General features: G+C 63.9%; 3 protein-coding genes across 22 annotated transcripts in view; 1 reads left to right on the forward strand and 2 right to left on the reverse strand.

Moving 5' to 3' along the window:
- Positions 1-1,589: 1,589 nt before the first annotated feature.
- On the reverse strand, positions 1,590-12,035 carry GTPBP6 (GTP binding protein 6). Of its 5 annotated transcripts, none has more exons than XM_088794951.1 (11): positions 11,615-12,035; positions 11,107-11,244; positions 10,420-10,490; positions 10,137-10,267; positions 9,756-9,823; positions 8,798-8,956; positions 6,983-7,191; positions 4,100-4,248; positions 3,567-3,719; positions 3,153-3,318; positions 1,590-2,788 (listed from the first exon to the last, which is right to left on the reverse strand). In XM_088794951.1, exons 1-10 carry the CDS (start codon positions 12,033-12,035, stop codon positions 3,195-3,197), a joined length of 1,623 nt encoding a protein of 540 aa, XP_088651077.1. In that variant the 3' UTR covers positions 1,590-2,788; positions 3,153-3,194. The 5 variants fall into 5 exon arrangements, 4 of the variants coding, with proteins under 4 accessions (XP_088651077.1, XP_074179995.1, XP_074179994.1 ...); XM_074323894.2 differs by having other exon boundaries at positions 1,590-2,818; XM_074323893.2 differs by having other exon boundaries at positions 1,590-2,971.
- Positions 11,940-18,164, forward strand: LOC109439282 (uncharacterized). 14 transcript variants are annotated; one of them, XR_016019965.1, is made up of 7 exons: positions 12,845-13,261; positions 13,504-13,639; positions 14,306-14,457; positions 14,729-15,031; positions 15,172-15,225; positions 15,304-15,382; positions 17,764-18,012. XR_016019965.1 is itself a non-coding variant. In XM_088794958.1 (5 exons), exons 3-5 carry the CDS (start codon positions 14,450-14,452, stop codon positions 18,118-18,120), a joined length of 444 nt encoding a protein of 147 aa, XP_088651084.1. In that variant the 5' UTR covers positions 11,940-12,080; positions 13,504-13,639; positions 14,306-14,449; the 3' UTR covers positions 18,121-18,164. The 14 variants fall into 14 exon arrangements, 7 of the variants coding, with proteins under 7 accessions (XP_088651084.1, XP_088651083.1, XP_088651082.1 ...); XR_016019963.1 differs by having other exon boundaries at positions 14,729-15,225; XR_016019964.1 differs by having other exon boundaries at positions 15,172-15,382.
- The window catches only part of PPP2R3B (protein phosphatase 2 regulatory subunit B''beta), a 37,383-nt gene continuing 31,242 nt past the window's right edge, over positions 17,654-23,794 (reverse strand). For all 3 annotated transcript variants that reach the window (XM_074323890.2, XM_074323889.2, XM_074323891.2), the window contains 7 exons: positions 23,358-23,514; positions 21,898-21,946; positions 21,344-21,433; positions 20,760-20,935; positions 19,769-19,887; positions 19,564-19,670; positions 17,654-18,420 (listed from right to left, as the gene is read on the reverse strand). In XM_074323890.2, the coding sequence (XP_074179991.2) occupies positions 18,270-18,420; positions 19,564-19,670; positions 19,769-19,887; positions 20,760-20,935; positions 21,344-21,433; positions 21,898-21,946; positions 23,358-23,514 (849 nt within the window). In that variant the 3' untranslated portion in view covers positions 17,654-18,269. The remainder of the gene's footprint in view (positions 18,421-19,563; positions 19,671-19,768; positions 19,888-20,759; positions 20,936-21,343; positions 21,434-21,897; positions 21,947-23,357; positions 23,515-23,794) is intronic.

Genomic DNA, 23,794 nt, shown 5'->3' on the forward strand with positions numbered 1-23,794 from the left:
GGAATTGTTTAATTCAGGAGTGTTATTAAAAAAAATCAAATCCTGCCTCCTTCCTCCCATTTTTCTTTGCTGTATGAATGCAAGGACTAATCAGTGTTTTGAGTTTCGTAATATCTTTAGCTTCTCGGGGACAGTAAGCCAGGATTCTGGATTTCATTTCAACGATGAGCTTCAGAGACTTGTACCAGATGACGCGTACCTGCCGGGCGACTTCCGGGTGCACACCTGGGGACAGCCTGCCGTGGGCAAGGGCCGGTCTTGCTCATGTCATGTCCTCACAACGCCCCGCGTGGCTACGGAATCGCTGAATAGTTGGTGGATGAGCCACTAGTCACATAGTGATCTCAGCTCTGTCCAAACTATCCTTGGACCATCCCTCCTCAGAGACGTGCTGGGCCCCCGGGGGCTCTGCCCAGCCCACACCTCTTCCACTGACGACCTCCCTCCCACCCACATGGGGCTGTTTTCAGGGCCTGGGCTCCTCTGGGCACAGTGGACCCCGGAACAGTGAGGGGAGAAGCCTGTCTGCAGAAAGGGGGTCTTAGGAGACTTTGCATGCTGGGGGGAAGAGGGGTGGGAGGGTTTTGTACCTGCTCCCCCCACGGGAAGCCCGACAATTGCTTTATGGGGCCCTGAGACCCCAGCCCTTCCTCTGGGCCCCCCCGAGACCCATGGCCTCTCTCCAGGTCCCCTGAGATGCCAGCCCTGACTCCAGGCTCCCTGAGACCCCAGCCCTTTCTATGGGCCCCGAGACCCCAGACCTCTCTCCAGGCCTCCCAAGACCTGCAGACCTCTCGCCGGGTCCCGAGACCCCAGCCTTCTATGGGCCCCCTGAGACCCCTGCCTCATCCTTCTCCTGGAGACCCCCCCTTGCTCTGCTTCTACAGTGGGGTCTGGACCCTGCAGTGCATAGGTTGTGTCTGAGGCAACTCTGGGACTGAGCTCTGTTCCCGAGTCCTTGGGGTGGGGACTCTGGGGGTGTGGAGGGGACAGAGGTCAGGGGCAGGGCAAGGAGAGCAGGGACCAGAGACCACAACCCCCCACAGCTTTGGCTTGCATGTCCCAGACGGGGAGGCCCTGGGGTCGGGTGGACGATGCCTGGAGGCTGGACCTGGACGGAAATGGGCGTCCCCCGTGACAGATGGGTGAGGTGCCTGCAAGTGAACAGTGGGGATGGTCACCCAGGGGGGCCACAGGCTGGTGAGCGAACTGGGCCGGGAGCCTGGGGGCACGGTCCAAGCAGGACACTCCCCACCTGCCAGGGTCCCCTCAGAACCCCCTTGTGCTCAGAGACCCCGTAGGAGCTAGTCCTCAGGGCTGGGCTGAATGAGGCCGAGAAGCAGGTGCTCTGAGGCCCAGGTTCGCGGGACTGGCCTTGTCATCGTCCTAGAGACAGCTGTCCTGCACCACACGGCCTCACTGGGCAGCCGGCAGCTCCCTGCACCTTGTGGAGCAGACGGTGCAGCTCCGCACGCAGCCGGGGGTCCCGGGAGCCCAGGTCCTGGGGAGGCTGTCCTGGGACCTCTCGTGCCGCCCCCCAGACCCCGTGTGTGGGTGTCCTGGGGCTAATGCCACACATGGCCATGACGGTCGCTTCAAGCAAGGTTTATTCCCTCCCAATTCTGCAGGTGAGGAGTCTGACATGGTCTCATGGGCTGTCAGGTGAGGGCAGGACGGGTTCTGGAGGCTCCACGGCTCACAACGGCGATCTCGCCTCTCAAAATGCTTCCTTGGCTTTCTAGCTTCCGGATGCTTCCAGCACAGCTCGGCTGGTGGCCCCTTCCTCCACCTGCAGAGCTATCACCACGGCCCTCTCGCTTTCTGTCTGACTCACTATGGCTGGTTCCTCCCATCTCCGACTCAGCCTCCTGCTCCCTGATAAGGACCCTTGTGATGACAGGCAGGGCCACCGGGGTAATGCAGGGCCGTCCTGCATTTCTGGATGCTTCACCTGGTCGTGTCTGCAACGTCACGTCCTCACTGTTGCCCAGTAGGTAGCACGTCACAGGTTCTGAGGATAGCACGGGGACGTCTGTGGGGACACGATCCTGGCCACCACACGGGGAGTCTCATGGGGACGTCTCAGCGCCATCACTGTGTCTCCACTCCTCCCCAGGCTGCGTTTCCACAGGGTGGCCGAGCTCAGAAGCAGGTTTAGGAAGACAGCCCTGGGTGAGGGTGGGTGGGGCCGCAGGCCGCGTGGCAGGGGTCTAGCAGGACAAGGCACGCTCGGCAGAGGGCAGACGTTCTCTTCCTGTCACCCGAACTACAACGTGCTGGGACAACTCAACAGACACCCCTGTGACGTGGAATGCAACCCTAAGGCACATAATTAAACAACGAGCTTCCTGGGTGCCAGGGGGCGAGAGAAAGAGAACCCCGTCACTGCAGCTCTTCCGGATGGCACTTGCAGTCGCTTGGCTCTCGGTGTCCCTGAGGGCTCGTCAGCCTGAGTGCCCAGGCCCTCCAGCCACTTTGCACCAGGAAGGTCGTCTGGAGGCTGTTTGCACTCAGAGCGCCAGCAACGGGGTCCTGCGAGTTCTGCTCCAGGATGGAGCCTCCTGGTCACTGAGATGTCCCAGTTTAACTTTTCCTGTGGTTGACAAGTAACGTGTGTGATGGACGCATGTGTCCCGTCTGTGTGAGGCGAGTATTCCCGTCGTGTGGTCTCTTAGCGGCTCCTGCGACGCTCAGTGCACTCCTGGCCTCCTGCTTCCGTGACGACACGTGTTCTTTGTCCTCTGCCTTTGTGGGGAGACCCACTGGGGATGAGTCCTCTGACGTCAGGCTGGGGAAGAGCAAGGCCGGGCAGCTGTGACTGGGAAACACACAGGGGACGAAAAAACTGCACCTGCTTCCTTCAGTGGCCGCTGTGGGCAGAGCGTCCTGCAGGCAGCCAGCGCGGGGAGGAGCCACAGAGGCTGGTTTACACACGCAGGAACTAGGCTTTCATGTCTCGTAGTGGAAAGATCTGGAAGGGAAGTCAGCCCACACAGCGTGCTGGCCATCGAGCTGGAGCTGCCGAGTGCGGTCCCTCAGACCGCCCGCCCGCACCGCCCGCCCACACCACCCGCACCGCCCGCACCGCCCGCACCGCCTGCACCGCCGACCTGGGTGGGGGGGGAGCTACCAGGTGACACCCGCCTGCCTACCTCTGCGGCTGAAACGACGGTCCCCAGGCCACAGGCCACCTGTCATTCTGGAAAGAGCTTCCGGAACTTGCCATAAGCGGAGCTGCTGATGATGACCGTGACGTGGGCCACACCGGCCTCGGGGACCACTTCCACATGCTGCACTGTCGCCTCCTTATGCAGCCAGCTGGGAAAACAGGTGACGACCCTGTTCGTGGGACGGCTGACCCCGGGGGTGCAGCCCTAGGCCACAGTGGGGCCCTCGTCACTGGTGGGAGGGACTGCCAATGGCCCTGTGGTGTCAGTCACCCGGGGACACCAGGCTACAGTTGAGTGGGTAACTCAGAGACACAGCTCGTGTGGGCAGCCTGTACCCAGCGAGGGCCCGACAGCCACTCAGGGCCACCACCCTGCCCACTGGACAGCCCGACACACCTCAGCTGTGGCCCTGCCAGCCGGACACGGAGGGTTAGGACCTGCCTCCCTGTCGCCCTCATGATGGCATCTTCCACCTCAGCTTTCAGCTCCTCCAGCCCGAGCCCCAGGAGGGCAGACACAGCGAGGACACGTGGTCCCACCGGGCTGTACCTGTGTGGGGGAGGCCCACAGACCGCTCAGCCACAGGACAAGCGGGCGAGGGTCCCCACAGGCCCCCTGCCCAAGGGGCCCCCACTGTGACTGCTGCAGCCCATCCCAGGGGAGGACAGGGCCCCGTGGGACAGTCAGATGACAGGAACAGTGACGGGGGTGACATACAGGGCACGCGGAGGTGCAGGTGTTCAGAGCATGCACCCCAAGCCCGCGCTCTGAGGGAAAGGCGCCTGATAGCAGTGGAAAACGGGCACTCTGACCCATCCTTCCTGGCACAGGGGGGCTGTGTGGGGGTACGTGGTGGCCTGTCCTCCCCGAGAACAGGGGGGCTGTGGGGGGGACACGTGGCCCCGGGAGTCTCAGGGGGGACAGCTCACCCGGGCAGGAGGTCGGCCTTGTTGTGCACTTCCAGCATGGAGTCCAGCAGCGCAGCGGGCAAGTGCAGGCCGCGCAGGGCCGACAGGACGCTGGCTTTCTGCAGCTCGCTCTCGGGGTGGCTCACGTCCCGCACATGGACGATCAGGTCCTAGGGACCAGGCAGGACACGTGATGAGACATGCAGGCCACCAGCCCCGCCAGTCCACACGGAAGACCGCCCAGGAGCACGGCTGAGGGTGGGCGCTGCCCCCACGCAGTCCCCATGCCCGGTGGGGGTGGCTGGCACCTGAGGGGGGGCCACAGAGTAGAAGCTCAGTGACGAGGCCCCTCCTGGTCCAGCCGGACGAAGGGGCCGCTCGGCGTCTGCACCACGTCCCACTGTGCAGGCACCGGCCACCCACCCACCCAGGGGTATTCATTCAGAGCTGTGGGCGGGTCCCCCTTCTGTGAATCCTAGAAGTTGTGCTACTTCACGTTTTAAACATTGCTTTTTCACCTAATTTTAAACATTTTACAGGTAGGTTCCTTAAGCAAAATTTGGAAATTCAGTAAAGGAAACAAAAGCTACATGTAATTCAGCCACTGGAAAAATGCGCCCTTTATGGTTTGGGGTGTTCACTGCTAGGTTCTTTTTTTCGGAAAAACTTAAGTTTTTTCAAAAAGGTTTCATTCCAGAAGTTTTACATTTTCAGACAACTTACACTGTGCAAGAGTTGGCACATGGCCATCACACCCCCTTCTGCTGTGCTGTCACCTCAAACATTAAGGGGTGCTTGTCACCACCAAGGGGCTGACATTGGGTACAATCTCCTCACTAAACCCCAGGCCTTGTTCAGATGTCACCAGTCCTCATGAGCCTGCTGTCCTGGGACGCCACCCAGGACATGCCATTTCATATGTGAGGGGACGTGGCCTCAGGTTGTATACCATGTGAAGGGACCCGGTCCCTGCTGTATTACAGTTGAGGGGACCCATCCCTCAGTTGTTTTGTGTTTCAGGTTAGCCGGCCCCCACCTGTGTCATGTTCAGGGGACCTGGCACCCTGCTGTGTCATGTTCCAGGGGACCCAGGCCCCTGCTGTGCCGTGTTTTGGGGGACCCAGCCCCCTGCTGTGTCATGTTGTGGGAGACCCAGCCCCCTGCTGTGTCATGTGTCAGGGGACTCACCCCCCTGCTGTGTGTCAGGGGACCCAGGCCCCTGCTGTGCTGTGTCAGGGGACTCACCCCCCTGCTGTGCCGTGTGTCAGGGGACCCAGCCCCCTGCTGTGCCGTGTGTCAGGAGACCCAGCCCCCTGCTGTGCCGTGTGTCAGGGGACTCACCCCCCTGCTGTGCTGTCTCAGGGGACTCACCCCCCGCTGTGCTGTGTGTCAGGAGACCCAGCCCCCTGCTGTGCCGTGTGTCAGGGGACCCAGCCCCCTGCTGTGCCATGTGTCAGGGGACTCACCCCCTGCTGTGCCGTGTGTCAGGGGACTCACCCCCCTGCTGTGCTGTCTCAGGGGACTCACCCCCCGCTGTGCCGTGTGTCAGGAGACCCAGCCCCCTGCTGTGCCGTGTGTCAGGGGACCCAGCCCCCTGCTGTGCCGTGTGTCAGGGGACCCAGCCCCCTGCTGTGCCGTGTGTCAGGGGACTCACCCCCTGCTGTGCCGTGTGTCAGGGGACCCAGCCCCCTGCTGTGCCGTGTGTCAGGGGACCCAGCCCCCTGCTGTGCCGTGTGTCAGGGGACCCAGCCCCCTGCTGTGCCGTGTGTCAGGGGACCCAGCCCCCTGCTGTGCTGTGTGTCAGGGGACTCACCCCCTGCTGTGCTGTGTGTCAGGAGACCCAGCCCCCTGCTGTGCCGTGTGTCAGGGGACCCAGCCCCCTGCTGTGCCGTGTGTCAGGGGACCCAGCCCCCTGCTGTGCCGTGTGTCTGGGGACCCAGCCCCCTGCTGTGCCGTGTGTCAGGAGACCCAGCCCCCTGCTGTGCCGTGTGTCAGGGGACCCAGCCCCCTGCTGTGCCGTGTGAGGGGACTCACCCCCCTGCTGTGCTGTGTGTCAGGGGACCCAGCCCCCTGCTGTGCCGTGTGTCAGGGGACTCACCCCCTGCTGTGCTGTCTCAGGGGACCCAGCCCCCTGCTGTGCCGTGTGTCAGGGGACCCAGCCCCCTGCTGTGCCGTGTGTCAGGGGACCCAGCCCCATGCTGTGCCGTGTCAGGGACTCACCCCCCTGCTGTGCCGTGTGTGAGGGGACCCAGCCCCATGCTGTGCCGTGTGTGAGGGGACCCAGCCCCATGCTGTGCCGTGTGTCAGGGGACTCACCCCCCTGCTGTGCCGTGTGTCAGGGGACTCACCCCCCCGCTGTGCCGTGTGTCAGGGGACTCACCCCCCCGCTGTGCCGTGTGTCAGGGGACTCACCCCCCGCTGTGCTGTGTGTCAGGGGACTCACCCCCCGCTGTGCCGTGTGTCAGGGGACTCACCCCCCTGCTGTGCCGTGTGTCAGGGGACTCACCCCCCCGCTGTGCCGTGTGTCAGGGGACTCACCCCCCTGCTCTGCCGTGTGTCAGGGGACTCACCCCCCGCTGTGCCGTGTGTCAGGGGACCCACCCCCCTGCTGTGCCGTGTGTCAGGGGACTCACCCCCCTGCTGTGCCGTGTGTCAGGGGACTCACCCCCATGCTGTGCCGTGTGTCAGGGGACTCACCCCCCCGCTGTGCCGTGTGTCAGGGGACTCACCCCCCTGCTGTGCCGTGTGTCAGGGGACTCACCCCCCGCTGTGCCGTGTGTCAGGGGACCCACCCCCATGCTGTGCCGTGTGTCAGGGGACTCACCCCCCCCACTGTGCCGTGTGTCAGGGGACCCGGCCCCGTTACACGTGCACGGACGACCTGGCCCTGACACCCCCACTCACCGAGTGCACCACGTCCTCCAGGGTGGCAGAGAAGGACTCGATCAGGCTGTGGGGCAGCTGGGACAGAAACCCGATGGTGTCCATGTAGAGGACAGTCATCCGGGAGGGCAGTGACCCCGCATGGGCCGTGATGTCCAGCGTCGCAAACAGCTGGTCCCGCGGCTGGGCGGCAGCGTCTCCCGTGAGAGCCCTGATCAGCGTGGTCTTTCCTGCAAGTTGGCACAAGGACTCACGCTGCATGGAAGCCCCTCCCGTGTCCTACGTGTGCCGCTGGACCGGGGGCTGCTCCACGTCACATCTGACCCTCACACGTCGGGTAGAGGCGGCCCGAGTGCCTGTGAGGTCTGAGCTCCTAGGTCTCTGCAGGGCCCTCGGGACACGTCGGGAGACCCAGCAGTGGCTGTCCAGGCTCCTGAGCAGGTGGAGCAGGGCCAGTGGTGTGGGCACCTGTGCGAATCAGGGCGGTGCAGCCAGTGCCGGGGAGGGTGACGGTGTAGACGGAGTGATGACGGAGCCCGGGTGTACGCTGTGTGTCAGATGGGTGGGGTGTGTGTAGACGAGGGTGGTGGTGCAGGAAAACGATGGTGTAATGGGGGTCTCGGTATAAATGAGGGGGGTGTAGACAGGCAGGGAACGGTGTAGACAGAGAGGGAGACCGTATAGATGGTGTAGACGGTTTATGGTGTAGACGGGGGTGATGGTACAGACAGGCAGGGCAGTGTACTTGAGGTGGCCCCCAGAGGACGTCCCCTCCAGTCAGCCTTTCCTGACAAAAGGGACCTCTCTATGTCCCTGACTCATGTTTGGAGCCACCACAGGAACTGGCTAGCAGGCCAAGACCTCTTGGTGGCCACTGGGTTCATTCTGCCCTAGAGGTCAGTGGGAGGGGACCTGTGACGTGGAGGGAGAGGGTAGGACAGCGCCGCCTGGATGCATATTGGCGTGTCCACCCCCGTCCACTTACAGCACACATGCTCTTAGAAGACAGGAGGGCACCCCGGGGCTGGGTGAGCTTCCAGGGACAGCCGGACACCGAGCTGCCACCTCTGAAAGGGAGTGTCGGTGATGAGTCCCCGGCTGTCTGGCAGACGGGCACACACAGGCACCCACACTTCCCGGCAGCTGTGACTACACGTGTGCATATACTCAGGACTTCTGTAAGCTACACGTGCTCCGGGTTCTGTGGGACCCCTCTCTGGACACAGACCACAAGGTGCTGGTGATGGGTTGCTGGCCGTGTCCCATCCGTGTGCAGCGAGATCACAGAGCGCTGGACCTCTCGGAGCTCGGCAAATGCTTATTGAGTGAATAATGGCGGCAAACACATGAATGTGGTGCCTCTTTGGTTACCTAAGGTGCCTGTGACATCGAGCTTTGTGCCTCCAGAAGACACCCAGACTTCTGTCTCGTACATGAGATTTCACTTAACACGAGCGTTACAGACAAACCTCACAAATCTGAACTGGTCTTATCTTCTAAAAGCGTGTCTACTGTGAACGGACTTCAAAACTCAAGTTTATTCTAGTGCTGAGTTTGTAAGCTTTCCGGCATTGAGGGTGTCCAGGCACTGAGTAAACACGCCAGTGACATGAGTGGGTGGGATGCCGTGACACCAAGAAGCCCCGGGCAGACGATCACCCGTTCCGCTCTGTTCTCACCGTCTGTCAGCCCTTGGTGAGTCCTGCAGCCCTGCTGCGTTTGCAAGTAGATTCGCCTAAAACACTCCAGCAGCACCAGGGCAGGCGGTCCCCACTTCTCACTCCTCCCCACTCACAAGGCTGTGTCTCCCACTTCTTGCTCCTGCCCCCCACTCACCACAGTTTGTGTACCCCACGACGGAGACCACCGGGAACTCCCGCCGCCTCCGCTGCCTTCCCAGGAGCTGCCTTTTCCTCCTGAGTCTGTCCAGGGCCTTCCGGATTTTCATTTCCCTCTCCTTCAAGAGACGCTGCTGCACTTGCATGAAAGATTCCCCTGGAAACAGCCAAGGGGGTGAGTCAGTGCACACCCCAGGGGACCGAGGCAAGAGCAACCTGTGGGGCGCAGGCACCTATAGGGGACAGGCAGGAGTGCTCAAGTCCCTAGGCAGTCGCCCCCAACTTCTGCCCTTTGAGGTCACCCAGGCTCCCCTTTACTCGGCAGGAAGTAAGAGCCTCTGAAACACAGCCCCCAATATCCACAGTGGGCTGAGTGGTGACCCAAAGATGTGTCCACATCCTGACCCCCAGAACCTAGGGATGGGAATGTATGTGGAAACAGGGTCTTTGCAGACAGGACTAAGTGAGTGAAGAATGTGAGATGAGGTCGTCCTGGATCAGAGGGGCCTGAACCAATGACAGTGTCCTCGTCAGAGACAGAAGAGGAGGGACACAGACACAGAGGAGACGCCACGTGGAGACGGAGGCAGAGAAGGGAGGGAGGCGGCCACCAGCCCAGGGACGTCTGGAGCCCCCAGGAGCTGGAAGGGGCAGGAGGGACTGTCCCCTGGGACCTCCGGAGGGAGCACAGCCCTGGGACACCTTGAGGGCAGACTCCTGGTCTCCAGGACTGGCAGAAAACGCATTTCTGGTGTTTTAAGCCCTCGGTTTGCGGTCCTGTTACAACTGCCCCAGGAGACCATCTGGATCCCTAGCTTGTTGGGCTGACTGCAGACAATCCCCACGTGTAGCCCTGGCCACATCAGTACTTTCAGGGATGCTGTCCCCTTCCAAGAGGTGGCCGTTGTGACATCCCCCATTCCCAGCATCTGGTGACAAAAACTTGGACATGTTACCTGACCCCATGATGTAGCGAGAGCCCCCTCGTCCGTCCACGCGGGCAACGTCGTTTTTCAGGTTGGACCTGGTGTGGCAACAGGGCAGTTCAGTAGCCGGGAGAAGACACACAAGCCCATCCAGTGAGAACGGAGCGGGCACAACGTGTCACATGCGAGGACGAGGACAGAACTTTGGGTGGGGACTCTGCATGGAGCACGAGTGCACTGGGGTCCCCCCCCCGCCCCGCGTGGGCCTGCACTGCCGGGCACACAGGGTCCCACTGTAGGTGACGTCCTCACGGGCAGAAGGTTCCGTCCTTACCACACCTGAACACAGTCAAACGGGTGGAAACAAGAAGGGGTCCCGCTGTGGGCCGCGAGCCCGTGTCGTGCCACTACCTCAGAAGGGGGAGCTCCGCCAGTGCCACCTGGAGCCGCGCCTCCCTGGTCCGTGCGTTGCAGCGGAAAATGTGCAGGACCACGGTGAACCGATCGAACACCCGCACGCCCCACATGGCCTCCAGCTCTTTCTAGCAAAGGAGAGTGCGTGACGGGGTGAACACTCCGGGACCTCAAGTGAGGGGCACATGACACTCCCGAGACCCTGGGTCCTCTGTCCCTTGTGGGAGAAGCAGAGCAAGGCCTCGGCAGAGGGTGGACAGCATAGCATGACCTCCAGTACCTTGGTGGACGGGGACACCCTCTCCACATTCAGGAAGACAGCTGAGATTCCCGTCAGGCCTCTAATTCTCTCTAAGGGAGAGAGGGTCCCATTAGGACGACTGTCACAGGATGACCCTGCACGATGGTTGGCTGTGTCACCGGACTCTCTGAGCACGGTGTTGGGGACGTCTGGGGTGTGGGTCGGGGTCGAGGGGAGCCCGGGGTCCATGTTCAGGGGTGTGGGACTCGCACAAACACACACATGGAGATCACATGACCCCATGGGGACTGAATGCATCTAAGACCCGGGGAGAGAGACAGGCAGTGAGCACCTCCCCTCCAGCTCGGCTGCTGTGCTCGCTGCTCTGAACTGTGAGCCAGACGACAGTATGGGGTGGGGGCTCTAGGGGGTCCCAGGAGAGCAGAGTCCACAGGCAGGAACCACATTCGGGTGCTGAAAATGGGTGTCAGGCGGCTGGGAGGGAGAGCTGGGCTGGGGGGCTGGGGGGCTGGGGGCCGGCTGCACCCTACTCTAAGCTGCCCGCCCTGGGGCCTCGTAGGAGCTCCCGTGGGGATATCAGGCTTGTTCCAGATCTGATCCGATTTCCCCTGAGGCCACCTCAGTCCTGCAGAGCGACAGCGTCTACTTGCTCTGTTCCTCTCCGGAAAATGAGAGAAAGGACAGGGACAGGAGCGCTGCACCCACCCGTCAGGTGCTCCAAGGTCCCTTTGCCGAAGATGAGCTTCCTGTCCGGCGTTTTGGTTGGCACCACCATCGTCTCCGCCACCGACCAGTTGTCCAGCGTGCGCACCAGTGCTTCCGCCTCCGCCACTTGCCACTCGGCTAAGGGGAGAAATGCGTCCTAGGTGAGGGCTGCTTCAGGCAGGCTCCCCGGCAGGTCGGGAGGGAGGCTCAGCTCTGCCCGGACCCTAGCACCCCCAGCAAGCCCGCCTTCAGAGTCAAGGCGTCCGACACGCAGAAACCCCACCTCTGACTGGCAGCCCTGGAGCCCCGCCCCATGAGGTCCAACCCTGGGCCCCTCCCCTCGACTTTTCCGCCACACGAGTTCAAGCCCCCGAAGTACCGCCCCCTCAGCTCCCGCCCTATGAGGTACAGCTCTCGGAGTCCCGCCCCTCAGCCCCCCGCCCTATCAGGTCCAGCCCTCGGAGTCCCGCCCCCCCGAGACCCCGCCCGTGACCCAGCCCCGGATCACCTCGCGTCAGCTGCGGCTTTCCCGGTCCCCACTTGACCTCAGGGTGAACCAAGCACACACGCTGCGTCCCCGCCGGCAGCAAAGGGTCCCTCCTCAGCAGCTCCTCTTCCTCTTCCTCCGCATCTTCTGGCCCCTCCTCGTCCTCCTCTCCCGCTCGGCTTCTCCAGCCATCCGCACGTGGGCCCCGGCCTCCGCCCCCTCTACCCCGCAGGTCCCCTGGATCCCCGGGGCCGAAGGCGGCGAGCGCGCGTACGGGGCAGGCTGGCAGCGGCGGTGCGGCCCTCGGAGCCACGCGAGAGAGCCATGCTCTCGGGCGGACGGCGGCCCGGAGGGCCCACATCCTGCGTCCCCCGGAACGCGATGGGGCGGGGCCTCGGGGTCGTGCTAAGGCGCAGGCTTCCCATTGGTCGCTCGGCGTCATGTGCTCGCCGGCCCCTGATTGGTGCGCGGTCGCGGCCGGGGCGGGGTGAGCGCTTCTAGTCTGCGCAGGGGACTCGCGGCGCGTCCCGGTTCGGGTAGCGCGGTGTGTGGGGCCAGAAGCCGGTCCCCGACGGCCGGCGGGCGCTGCCGCCGACCCAGCGCCTTCCCGCGCCCCGCTCCGGCCTCCGCGCGGGGTCTGGGGTCCGGTCCTGGCGTCTTTAACTGTCCGCTGGGGTCCCGCACTCTGCTTGCGGGACCGAGTGCGGTCTCAGGGGTCCGAGATTTGCCTTGGGGGTTCCGAGCCGGTCCCCGGGAGCCTCAGAGCCTAACTGGGAGGGTCCGAGCCTGTCCCCCAGGGTCCGCACTCTGCTTTGGGGTCTCGAGTCCGGCTTGGGAGGGTTCCAAAAGCTGCTTGGGGACTTCAGGTCCCGCCGAGGGGTTCCTAAGTCTGCGCTGGTGGCCCGCGTGTGGCCCCAGGGTCCCTTCCCATCCCTGGGCGTCTCGAGCCCTGCCTTCGGGGTCCCACCCATCCTCCGGGATCCCAGACGCTGCCTTGGGGGCTCAGGACTCCCCAGGTGTCCCAGGCTCTGCCTTGGGGGTCCCATCCCACGCCCAGGGGACCAGAGCTTGTCTTGGGCGTCTGATGCCATCTGCCGGGGTCCTGACCGTGCCTGCAGGTTCTGAGGTCTGCGCTGCCTGGTAGTCCCGGGGCTTGGGCGCCAGATTCAGCGGGTCCCTGTGTCTTGGGAAACGATAGCAGAGCCCTGTGGCCTGGACTGGTCCGCCTTCCTCTCCCCGCCCGCCCCTGGGGACGTGGTGTCCAGAGCGACGTTTCCGTGGTGACTTAGCGCCCCCTACGGCTCGCTCAGCGCCGGCGCCGCCGGGCCTGCCCCTCGGGGAGGGGCTTCAGGCGGACAGAGGGACCGCGGACCACCTGGGTGTCATCCCGAGGAAGCGGGAACCCGCAGGGCACACGGGCTCGGGGCCTGACAGGCGCGTGGAGCCCGCATCACCGACATGGAGGGCCCATTCAGGAGCGCGTGGGGTGGCCCCGGAGCCACGAGGCCCGGAGACACTGGTCGGCCAGGGTCTTTCCCCGTGGCTTCCTGCGCAGGCTCCCTCCCCTTCTGTGTGATGCCACCCGCCTGGCCCGCGTGGGGTCCTCTACTGCCTGGTGACGGCCACTGCGGCGGGAATGGGCTGCAGGCGGCCGGGCTGAGCTCTGAGGTGACTCGCTGTCCATGCGCAGGGGGTCCTCAGGGTGCCGGCTGTGGGGGGCAGAGGCCGAGGGACGAGGGAGTCACTTGAGGGAAGACCCTGCTAACAGCCCCCAGCTAGTCCTTTAAGGCTTTCGGGAGGGATGGGAGCACCAGTGACTCGTGGGACGCGTGGGTGTGAGATGGAGGGTGACGGAGTGGGGCTCTCCTGACACCTGGGATGCTCACCGGGGCGTGTCCTGTCCCCAACAGAGGTCACCGCTGTCTCACCTGAACCGGCTGTCTCATCGGGGCGTGTCCTGTCCCAAGCACAGGTCACTGGCTGCCTCACCTGTGTATGAGCAGGAAGGCAGCTGTGAATTTGGGTCATTCCTTCTGTAAATTCAAGGTGAGTGCGTTGCAGCTTTTCAGCCACCATCCCCTCCAGGGCTCTGTGTGACCTAGTGTTGGGTACAGCGTCTGGGGGATTTGTAGACATCAGGCTGGGTCAGCCATCTGCCAGGCGGCCTGTCCCTTCTGGTCACCCTGTACTGCACAGCCGACAGGGCTGCGTGCGTTGAGGGGTCAGGCCTGAGTGTGGGTTCAGTCGGGTGCTGACATTTCATTCGTGGATGTGGGAAGTGGGAGGGGGTTGGTATGCACTGGGACGACCAAGGCCCCCTTCCCCCTGGGAGGGCAGGGTCGTGGGCAGGTCCCTCCATGGTCGGTTAGTGGACACCACACACCTTGTTACCTGGTTCCTCTCGGCCCCATGGACACATCCCTGCTTCAGCCTGGGGTGAGGGGGTCACCTGGAGGAAAACCAGCGTTTCACAGACTGACGCCCAACACTGCCATCACCATCTGTACCCACTGTCTGTAAGGCCCCAGGGTGGGGATACGTATGAAATGTGGGTGCCCAGGGGCATCTTTACATGGGTGGGTTCCACCAGAAGGGCCCTGGACAGTCACAGTGGGGATGTCTGCACTTGCTGCAGGGCTTCCTGTCACACTGTCATGGACATGCAGGCGAGTTCCCAGGGTGCCCCCAAACTGATCCCTTTCCACGTGCCAGGACCCAGAGCTGATGTGGCAGGACACTTCCTCTCTCTGGCGACAGACAGGCTCCCTTATCTGTCCAGGTTGGATGGACAGATGAATCGTCTCATCCAGGTGTTGACAATGGACAACAGGGTGGACAGACGGTGGACGGCCTCGTATGCCCAGGTGTGGAGAGAGGGTCGGTCAGGCTCATGTGACCTGGTAGGGATGGACAGAGGGAAGGACAGAGGACGGCCTCTGCCTGGGACCCAGGGCCTGGCCCTGTGGGGCTTTCTCTGCGTCCCCACACAGACACGTCCAGTTGTCTCTGGTCATTTAAACTGCACACAGTGGGGAAGAACAGGAACAAGAAGAGGGTGACCAGCTGCTTGCCTTCCAGCCAGCCCCACTCGCCGTTTCCTCATCTTGGGTCGGTCCTTTGCCTTTTGTGTTTCAGCTCAGTTTCCAGAAATGCTGCAGACGGGGCACATGAGCTTCCCATCCTGGTGGAAGGGCCGGAGTTAATTATTAATAGCCCCGCTTGCCCCAGGCGATCACCACTGCTCATGGGTTGTCTGGGACCCTCTGCAGCCTGACGCCCGTGCCTTCCTCCATCCGTCCGTCCGGGAGGCCGTGTGGTTGCTCCTTCCAGAGGCAGACGCGGTCCTGTGAGGGCCGTCACTGACGACCACAAACCTGGGGCTTAAAACCACAGACACCCATCCTCCCCCAGCCTGGAGACCAGGAGTCTGCCCTCAAGGTGTCCCAGGGCCACGCTCTCTCCAGAGGCCCCAGGGGACGGTCCCTCCTGCCTCTTCCACACCCTTCCTCCTTCCCCTCACACCCCATCCCCTGCCTGTCAGCCTCCATCTGTCCACCGACTGGACTTTCCCCCCCCAGGGATCCTACTCCTGCCTGGTCTCCCTCAGTCTCCCAGCTGGGATGGAGGCGGAGGTGAGGCTGGGGGAGTCCTGCTCCCGGCTAGCCGGTGGCCAAGGGTGGAGGCCTCACCGTCCATGCCTCTCCCTGCAGGGACATCTGTGATGTCAAGTTCCTGTCTCCAAGGCCTCCGAGAGCTCCGGAGGACATGTACACAGTGCACCCCCCAGGGGTACGTTCTGGGCTGGGCCTGGGTGGCCGCTGAGTGGGGCGTGGATGGGGCTGGAGAGGACGCTGGCCAGGCTGTGCGGTGCTGACAGGGGCTCGCGTGGGGCTGCCTCTTCCTGCTGCTGGCCCCAGGCCCTGGGTTGGGGAGGTGGGACACCCCGTCTCATGGGGTCTCCCAGGCGACTCGAGGCCTGTGCCTAGGGCGGGACTGTGGGGACGGGAGCAGGGGCCTTTGCGGTCAGCACTAGGGCCCTGGACAGGGACCTGGGCTGCCCTGGGGCCCAATTACGTGGGGCTCCCTGTGTGGACAGAACACCTAGGGGCTGGCTGTGTAGACGCTCACTGGTGTTTGCCCTGTGGGTGGACCCCCAGGGGCTGGCCTGACTGGGGGACCCAAGCCTCCTGACCATCTGGGTGCTCTGACCATGGTGTGGGGACCTCGGGTGCCCGAGGCTGGGGTGTGGTCCCCGTCCTCAGGGCACTGGGTTTCAGGGTGCCCTGGGGTCATCAGCATCTCTCCTGGTTCCGACCTGGCTGACCCCCAGGTGGGCCTGAGTGAGAGGTCTGGGGCGGCCCTTGCAGATGTGCAGACACCCCGGTGGGTCCCCACAACCTGGGCTCTGTGCCAGGAGGGGGCGTCGGCCTGTGGGAAGGCTCCACGTGTGGTGGTCTCAGGGTTGCTTCCCACTCGTGCTGCATCCTGTGTGTCCTCATGGGGGGTGGGGTGGGGGCAGGGCCTGTGCAGAACCCCCAGTCTGGCTGCTCAGGACTCACTGCTCACCTCACAGACCCCGAATTCACAGAAAACTACCCTGGGGGGTGGTGGTGGGAACTGGGCCATCCGTGTGTCCATTGTCTATGTCCGCCTATCCCTGTGTCTGTCCGTGTCCATCCGTCTGTCCTTGTGTCCATTTGAGTCCATCCGTCCCTGTGTCCGTCCATCTGTGTCCGTCTGTCCTTGTGTCTGTGCCCATCTGTCCGTGGGTCCATGTGTCCTGAGGGCTCCCGATCCCCAAGGGTGTGTGACTGAAGGTGACCACACCAGGTAGGACTCAGGTTGGGACGTCCCTCTCCATCACCATGCTGTGTCCACAGCCGGCCATTCCCAGGGTGGGGGAGTCAGCGGCCTGTGTGCAGATGACCTGGGGCCTCCAGGCTGCCGGGTGAACGATAATGACCCCGGCCCTGCTGTCTGCACCACACAGCGGGTCCCCTGTACACGGGACAGGGCCACGTGATTGTCAACGGGGACTCCCAGCATGCTGGGTTCCGCCCACCCAGGTGTCTACCGCCCTCAGCTTCCTGGCTGGGCTCTGGCTGACCACTGTGCTCAGCTCAGCTGGGAAGGAGGTTTCCAGACTCAGCTGTACTCCCCTCTGGGGAGCTTGGTGCCAGCACCCTCCTTCTGTGTGCTCCCCCGTGTGGTCTGTGTGTAGTCCAACTCCATGTTTTCTGGCTCCGTGAGGTCCAGATCCGTGTTTTCTGGTCCCGTGTTTACCGGCTCAGTGTGGTCCGGTTCCGTGGTCCCACGTGCTCAGGCTATTTGGTCTGTGGACTCTTGGCGGCCTGGCCCTGCTGTGTGAACACTGTCATGCCTGCTGCCATAGGCCTAGCCCCTGCTGGGGAACCCCTGTTATCCAGGGGACACCTGTTATCTGTCCTCCCTCTGGATAAGGGCTGCTCCTGCCACGTCATTCTCATATTGGTGCCGAAGCACAGAGCCGTCCTGGACCAGAGGGCACTGGCCTGTATAGCCAGCCTCGTGGGGCCCTGGGGAGCAATGTTGGGGGGGTCTCCCATTTCATGTTTGTAGGCGAGGACCCCAACCCCCATTGTGCAGATGACAGCTGACCCGGGAGACAAGTCTGCATGTCCCTGTGGGACCTTGACCTGGGGTCCTGGGGTCCTGGGACAGCCCTGTTGCCATACGAGGCTGAGTTCTGCGGGGTCCCTCCCTCCACCCACCCGGGCTCGGGGGTCACCATCTGAGGAGCAGTGTTTGTGTCACGGTGTCTCCCCACTCCTCCCCACAACCGCGTGGGACGGACTGTCTGGGGCAGGGGCGTCAGGACCACTGGCTGCAGTGCCAGCTGCACCGGCGATGAGGGTCCCACTGCTGGGAACTCTTGGGCCTCAGGTCCCGTGACCTGCACCCAGTGGGCTCCCTGTCCCCACCCCAGTGACACTGCCATCTGGTGCCAGCGTCCCCTCTGTGAACTGGGCCACATCTGTGTCACAGGCTGGGGGTGCTGGCTGAGTAACCAGAGCCTGTGGCTGAAAATCCTTAAATTATTTATTTGAAAATACAAACGTGATCTCGTAAAACATTTTAAAACTGGCCTACACAGCACATAAAAGCTAACTTTACATACTTTGTACATTCAGGTGGAGACGTTTGGTAGTTGGGGTCGCGCCCTCCCACCGCGTGGGGCTGTGGCCGCAGGAGGCCTGGGCCCGGGACGTGTGCGGGCGGGCACGCCGGCTCCGGAAGCTTCTGACTCGCGGCCGGGCAAGAACACAGCCGCCGACGCCCCGAAGCCCGTGCAGGTCCCTCACCTGAGGCGGATCCGCTCGGAGCAGAAACCAGTTCCCCTCCGATGTGGACGGCGCCCAGGACGCGGAACGTGTCCAAACGCCTCGGCTGGACGGCCGGACAGCAGGGCCGCAGGTGCCCTTGCCCGCCGGGCCCAGCTTCCAGGCTCTGCAGGACGGGTGGGGACACGCGCCCACGACCATCTCTGACCAGCTTCCGTGCTGAATAAATACAGGGTATCATTCCATACAAACGCACTTCATTTTCCGTAAAAGAGCTCAACCATCACACAGTTGCTTGTTTTTTAGAAGCCGCTGCACCCAGCTGCCTGCCACAGACAGTCCCTGGAGGCCGCGGGTCACGAAGGCTGCAGGTCGTCACCCCCACTCTCGTACTCGTACAGGTCCACGGGGCCCAGCGCGGATGGCGCCTCGAAGAAGGGCCTCTGGGCCAGCGGGGACCGCAGTGCGTTCAGCTTCTGGTCCACGGGGCTCAGCTCGGCCTCGTACCTGCAGGGAGGGGGCGGTGGAGACACAGGAGGGAATGTAGGGAGGACACACTGGTGGCCCAGGGGGACACACCAGGGGACGTGGGGGGAACACACGTGGGGGGCCTGCAGGGGACCCTGAGGGGTCGGGACACAGCAGCCCAGAGCAGGGGACCCCTCCGGCAGCCAGACCAGCAGATGACGTTTCCCCGGCGACCTGACAGCTGTGCCTCGGGCTGCCGCCAACTCTCTGCCCATCAGTGGTAAGCCCCCCCCCGGGGGGACGCCCCTGTCCTCCACACAGAACAGAGGCAGGGGGACACTCTCCGCATGCCAGGAGGCTGGCGTCCCAACCCCCAGGAACACTGTCACAAGGTAAAGGGCAGCGTCTGCAAACGGAAGGTGTGAGTGGGAGACACACGTGTGGTGTAAGAAAGACACGGCACCGCCAAGGGGGGGTATGTGGGGAGCGCGAGGTGGGCAGCCATCAAACGCCACTAAGTCACCGCACCCACAGCCCGCAAAGAGATTTTTGGGCTTTATTTGGCCCAAAGCGCCTGCAAACTTTCCCAAGTCTCCCCAAGCTGGGGGAGCGGGTTCCTGAGGCTGATAAAGACACTCTCAGAAATTTCTGCGCCTGCCACGCGTCACGGTGGATGGTGCGTCCGGCGCCTGGGACAGCAGCACGCAGGGTGCTTGCCCCTGAGCACGGCACCCGCCGCGTGCTGGCGCCCCACGCGCAACAGCAAGAAGGACTGAGCATGTGCAGAGTGCTGGGACGCGGCCACGCTGCCGCGGTCACAGACAGCTGAGTGCGAGGACAGAACCCAGAGGCCCCGGGACAAAGCGAGCGGGACCAACAGCTGCAGCCCAGGGAGGGCACTGGCAGGCCAATGACCGTGTTGCCCACGCTGCGTCCCCAGCACCAGGGTGACGTGGGGGGAACACACGTGTGGCCCCAGTGTCCCCTACGTGTGGGGCCCACACATGTGCGGACGGCACTCACGGAAAGCAGCGTGCACGTGGCCTTACTCTGGGAAACGTGCCCCAAACCGGCAGCCAAGCCACCCACGCGCTAGCCTGGTGGGTAAGGCACGTCCCCCCAGCAGGGGACGCTGCTCAGCAGGGACACGAAGGAGCGCGTGCGTCCCGGCCCCCCACTCACCCGTCCTCCCAGGGCTCGCCCGCAGCCTCCTCGGCCACCAGGATGTCGTACTCCTCCGCGGCGTATTTCTCCCAGTCCGAGAGCTCGGGGCCCTCACTCTCGGTCTCCTACGGCACACGCGTGTCACAGGGCGCTGCCCACGCTGCCCGGCCCCTCACCGCACCCCCCATTCCCCAGCCCCACCCATCCCTCCAGCCCCCCTCACCCGCAGCAGCGACGCCTGCTCCTTCTGCTCGTGCTCCAGGTACTTCTCGATGTTGAAGAAGGTGTCGTAGAAGACGTTGGCCATCTTGCACCTCTTGAGGTCGTGCAGCGTGATCTTCCCTGAGGAGCGGGGCGGTGCACACGTGACCCCGGGCACGCCCACCACTGGGCGGGCCTCGGAGACGCTGCGGGTTCCGACCAGCGCTCGCGGGAAACGCACACGGGGATGGGGGGGGGGGGGCCCAGCTGGGACAGTGGGGACGGCAGCAGAGCAGGGGCCTGCGGTCGCAGTGCCCGCGAGGGACACAGAGCCCAGGGAGGGTCCGGCTCGGGCCGCAGGGCTGCCCCCACGCAACACGGTGACACGGAGCAGGAGGGGACCCTCGGGACGGACAGCGGGCCCCGGGCCCAGACCAGGGCTCTAAGCTCACAAACACCACCGACCGAGGCTCCCGGCTCAGAGACCGTGTCCCTCTGTGTCCAACCTGTGGGTCCCCGGGTCCCTCTGTGGGCCACTGTCGCCCCCTGGAGGGAGCCTTGTCAGGTGAGGGCCGTCAGGACACCCCCGGCTGGCCCGGGGTCCCGGCCCCAGGTGGGGCGCCACACAGGGCTGGGACTCAAGCCAGCTGGGGACCAGGGGACAGCCCAGTGGCACATGACACGGCAGCACTCACACCAGGGGTCCTGGGCCACGTGCCCTGAGATGGGGAATCGAGGAGCAGAGGCAGAGGGGCGTGGACGTGGGTGGGGGACACCCACCTTCCTGACCCTGGGGACTATGTGTGCTCACCGTACAGGACGGGACCCCGTCACAGGTGAGCTGAGGGTGCCGGGAAGGACCAGGACCCCCCCCACCCCAGCTGTGTCACAACTGAGTGGCTGCCCCCCAAGGGTGGCTGATGTCCCAGGTGCAGGGCTGTGCGCTTGCTGTGCCACCCCCTCAGCCCCCACCCCCCACCCCCCACCTCACGGGGGTCCCCTCACGACCGTACCCTCACTCTGGGGCTTCACCAGGTCCAGCATCTGGCACAGGCAGTCCTCAAAGGGCAGCGCCTCGATGGCCATGCTGTCCAGCCGGCGGCACTGCTCCTCGTAGAAGTACTCCAGCTCGAACATGGACAGCGCGCCGTCGCCGTCCAGGTCCATGCAGCGGAACCAGTACTCGATGCTGTGCGCACAGGATGGGGGCGGGTCAGCACGCAGGCCGGTCGGCACGCAGCTCGGCACGCAGCTCGGCACACAGGCCGGTCGACACGTAGGTCAGCACGCAGCTCGGCACACAGGTGGGCACACAGGTGGGCACGCACTCGGCACGTAGGTCAGCACGCAGCTCGGCACACAGGTGGGCACGCACTCAGCACGCAGCTCAGCACGCAGCTCGGCACACAGGCCAGGACAGACCCCACCACCCGCCTGCCAGGACCAAAGCCACCCAGCAAGGGACCCGCCCGGGAAGGACTCTGCCTGGGACAGATGTCCCCAGGACGGACCCCGGGGACCCTTGCTGGGTGACGGCGAGCGGGTGGCTTCCCACTGCCCCTCCAGGTGGGGCCCAGCACAGCTGCCACACGCCTACCTGGTGGGCGTTTTCTTGTCTTCCTCGGAGATGAGGAACCAGACGAAGTCGGCGTAGCTCAGCTTCCCCTCCTTCTGCACTTTCCTGCCTCTGCGCTCAGCGCCGGAAGCGAGAGAGGCCGTCAGGGACGCAGTGAGGCCCGCGGCCCTGCTGGCCCACTGCATCTGGCCCAGGGCCACACTCGGTCCCTTCTGGGGAAGCCCCCAGAGCCGGCCGGTGACTGCAGAGGTGGCTCTGGGACCAGGTGAGGCAGGCGCGGTAGCTGTGGCTGCCGTGGGCTCGGTCACAGTTGCCTGTGGCCCTCAGCGCCCCAAGCCCAGGGCTCACTCGGATGCCCAGGGCCTGTGTCCCCCTCACGAGTGATCTCATGTGACAGAGGTGTGTCCCCTTATTTATGACCTCGCGTGAGAACAGCATGTGTGCGCCCCTCACTGTGACCTCACGTGGCGACGACACACTCTCGGAACACGCCAAAGTGTGAATGACACAGAACTGGACCCACGCACACCACACCCACCAAAGTCACCAGGAGACCGAAGCCCGAGGGCACGTACCGCGTCACGGCTCCTGAGAAGATCCTGTCGATCATCTTGGTGGAGATGGCTGTGACACAACAACAGGCCGTGAGCCACCGGGGCCACCGCCCAAGTGGCGCCCTCAGAGAGCCAGCGGGGCGTGTCTGAGCGCTGAGACCCAGGCCTGGTGGGGCGCAAGCCCGGGTTCCCCACTCTCCCGCACATGCCCTCCCCTGGCACTGAGCCCAAATCGGAGCCCCCGGACTGAGCAGCTGAGCCAGGGGCCCCGAGACAGCGGCCGAGAGAGCACGCATGGTCCCCCCCAAGGGCCCCCTTCCAACACCCCCCTCGGGGGTGACGGGTGTGCAAGTTCATCACCTACAACCTGACTGCAAGGGTGAGAGTGAAAAGCACTGTGTCACTTTGCTGGGGCCACCGTGACCAAGGACCCCAGCCTGGGCCTGTCCTTAAACACGTTTCTCTCTCCTGGTTCTGGGGATGGAGCCTGAGGTACAGGTGTCCTAGGGCTGGTCCCCCCTCAGGCCTCTCTCCTGGGCGTATGGACGGCCGTCTGCTCCCCGTGTCCTCACATGGCCGTCCCTCTGTGTGTGTGTGTCCTCATCTCTCCTTATAAGGACACAGTCCTATTGGATCAGGGCCCACCCTAGTGACCTCATTTTTCCTAAACCCCTAGAGACCATTTCCAAATCCAGTCACAGTCTGAGGTCCTGGAGGTTAGGATGTCGACATCAATTTTGAGGGACATAGTTCAGTCCTCAGTGAGCGCTGTGCCCACAGGACGGGGCGGCTCTGACCCCCCATCCGCCTGGTCCCTTCCAGGATACGAGGACGGTCACTGCTCCTGCTCGTTCAGAGACCCATCAGGCCTGGGGAGTGGCACACAGGGAAGGGCGCATCGTGGCCCCAGGGCCCTGCCAGGTTAGGGCTCCTGTGAAGACAGACTGCAGTGGGCAGGGCGGTCCCCAACACCAGGGACAAATCAGGAGCACCCCAATCCAGAGTGAGAGGTGCACAGGTGAGGGCAGACATGGCTGTTGGGCAGCGGTGACAACGGGCAGCACACCTGCTTAGCCAGGACCTCCCGCTACCAGACATGTGTGACCGCGTGTCCTGTGCCCCCATGTGTCCCGCTGCAGTGACCTGTGCCCCATGTCCCATCTCCTGCATGTCCCGCAAGCACAGGCCACTGGGTGATGAGGGACAGTAACATCTGCCCTAGCCTGTGTCCCCAGCACCCAGGATGCATCCTGTGTCCCCAGGGCCTGTCCTCACTGTGTCCCCATCCTCACGGTGTCCCCAGGGCCCAGGTCCTGTCCTCACTGTGTCCCCGTCCTCACGGTGTCCCCAGCGCCTAGGGCCTGTCCTCACGGTGTCCCCAGGGCCCAGGGCCTGTCCTCACGGTGTCCCCAGGGCTCAGGGCCTGTCCTCACTGTGTCCCTGTCCTCACGGTGTCCCCAGCGCCCAGGGCCTGTCCGCACCGTGGTCGTTGTGCCGGGCCAGGTCCTGCGGGTCGATGAGGAGGTCGTGGTCCGTGTCGAGCTCCCAGAACTTGCAGTAGATGACGTAGAAGTGCTCGTAGGAGAAGAACTCCGTCAGCTGGTTGATGTCGGCCTCCTCCTCCAGCAGCGCCACGTTCTGACACACACGCGAGAGAGCTGCTGCCGTTACGGGGGACACGGGCCTCCCAGGGAACCCGGGGGTCCCACACGTGAGGGCGGAAGGCACAGAGCTGGGAGCACGACCCCAGCTCATGGCCACTCGCGGTGACGGGGATGCACGTCCGGCATGGTCGCTCACAGCCAGGGCAGGTCGGCTCCCCATGCCCATGACCCCCTTGCTGCACAGCTCAGTGTGGGAGGCCCCGCTGCCCGGCTCCCTCGGCCGTGCCTCCCGGATGGTGGGAGGGTGGGCGGAC

This window comes from Rhinolophus sinicus, chromosome 18, assembly GCF_057876585.1.
Source record: "Rhinolophus sinicus isolate RSI-liver-muscle chromosome 18, RSI-T2T, whole genome shotgun sequence".
Lineage (NCBI taxonomy): Eukaryota > Metazoa > Chordata > Mammalia > Chiroptera > Rhinolophidae > Rhinolophus > Rhinolophus sinicus.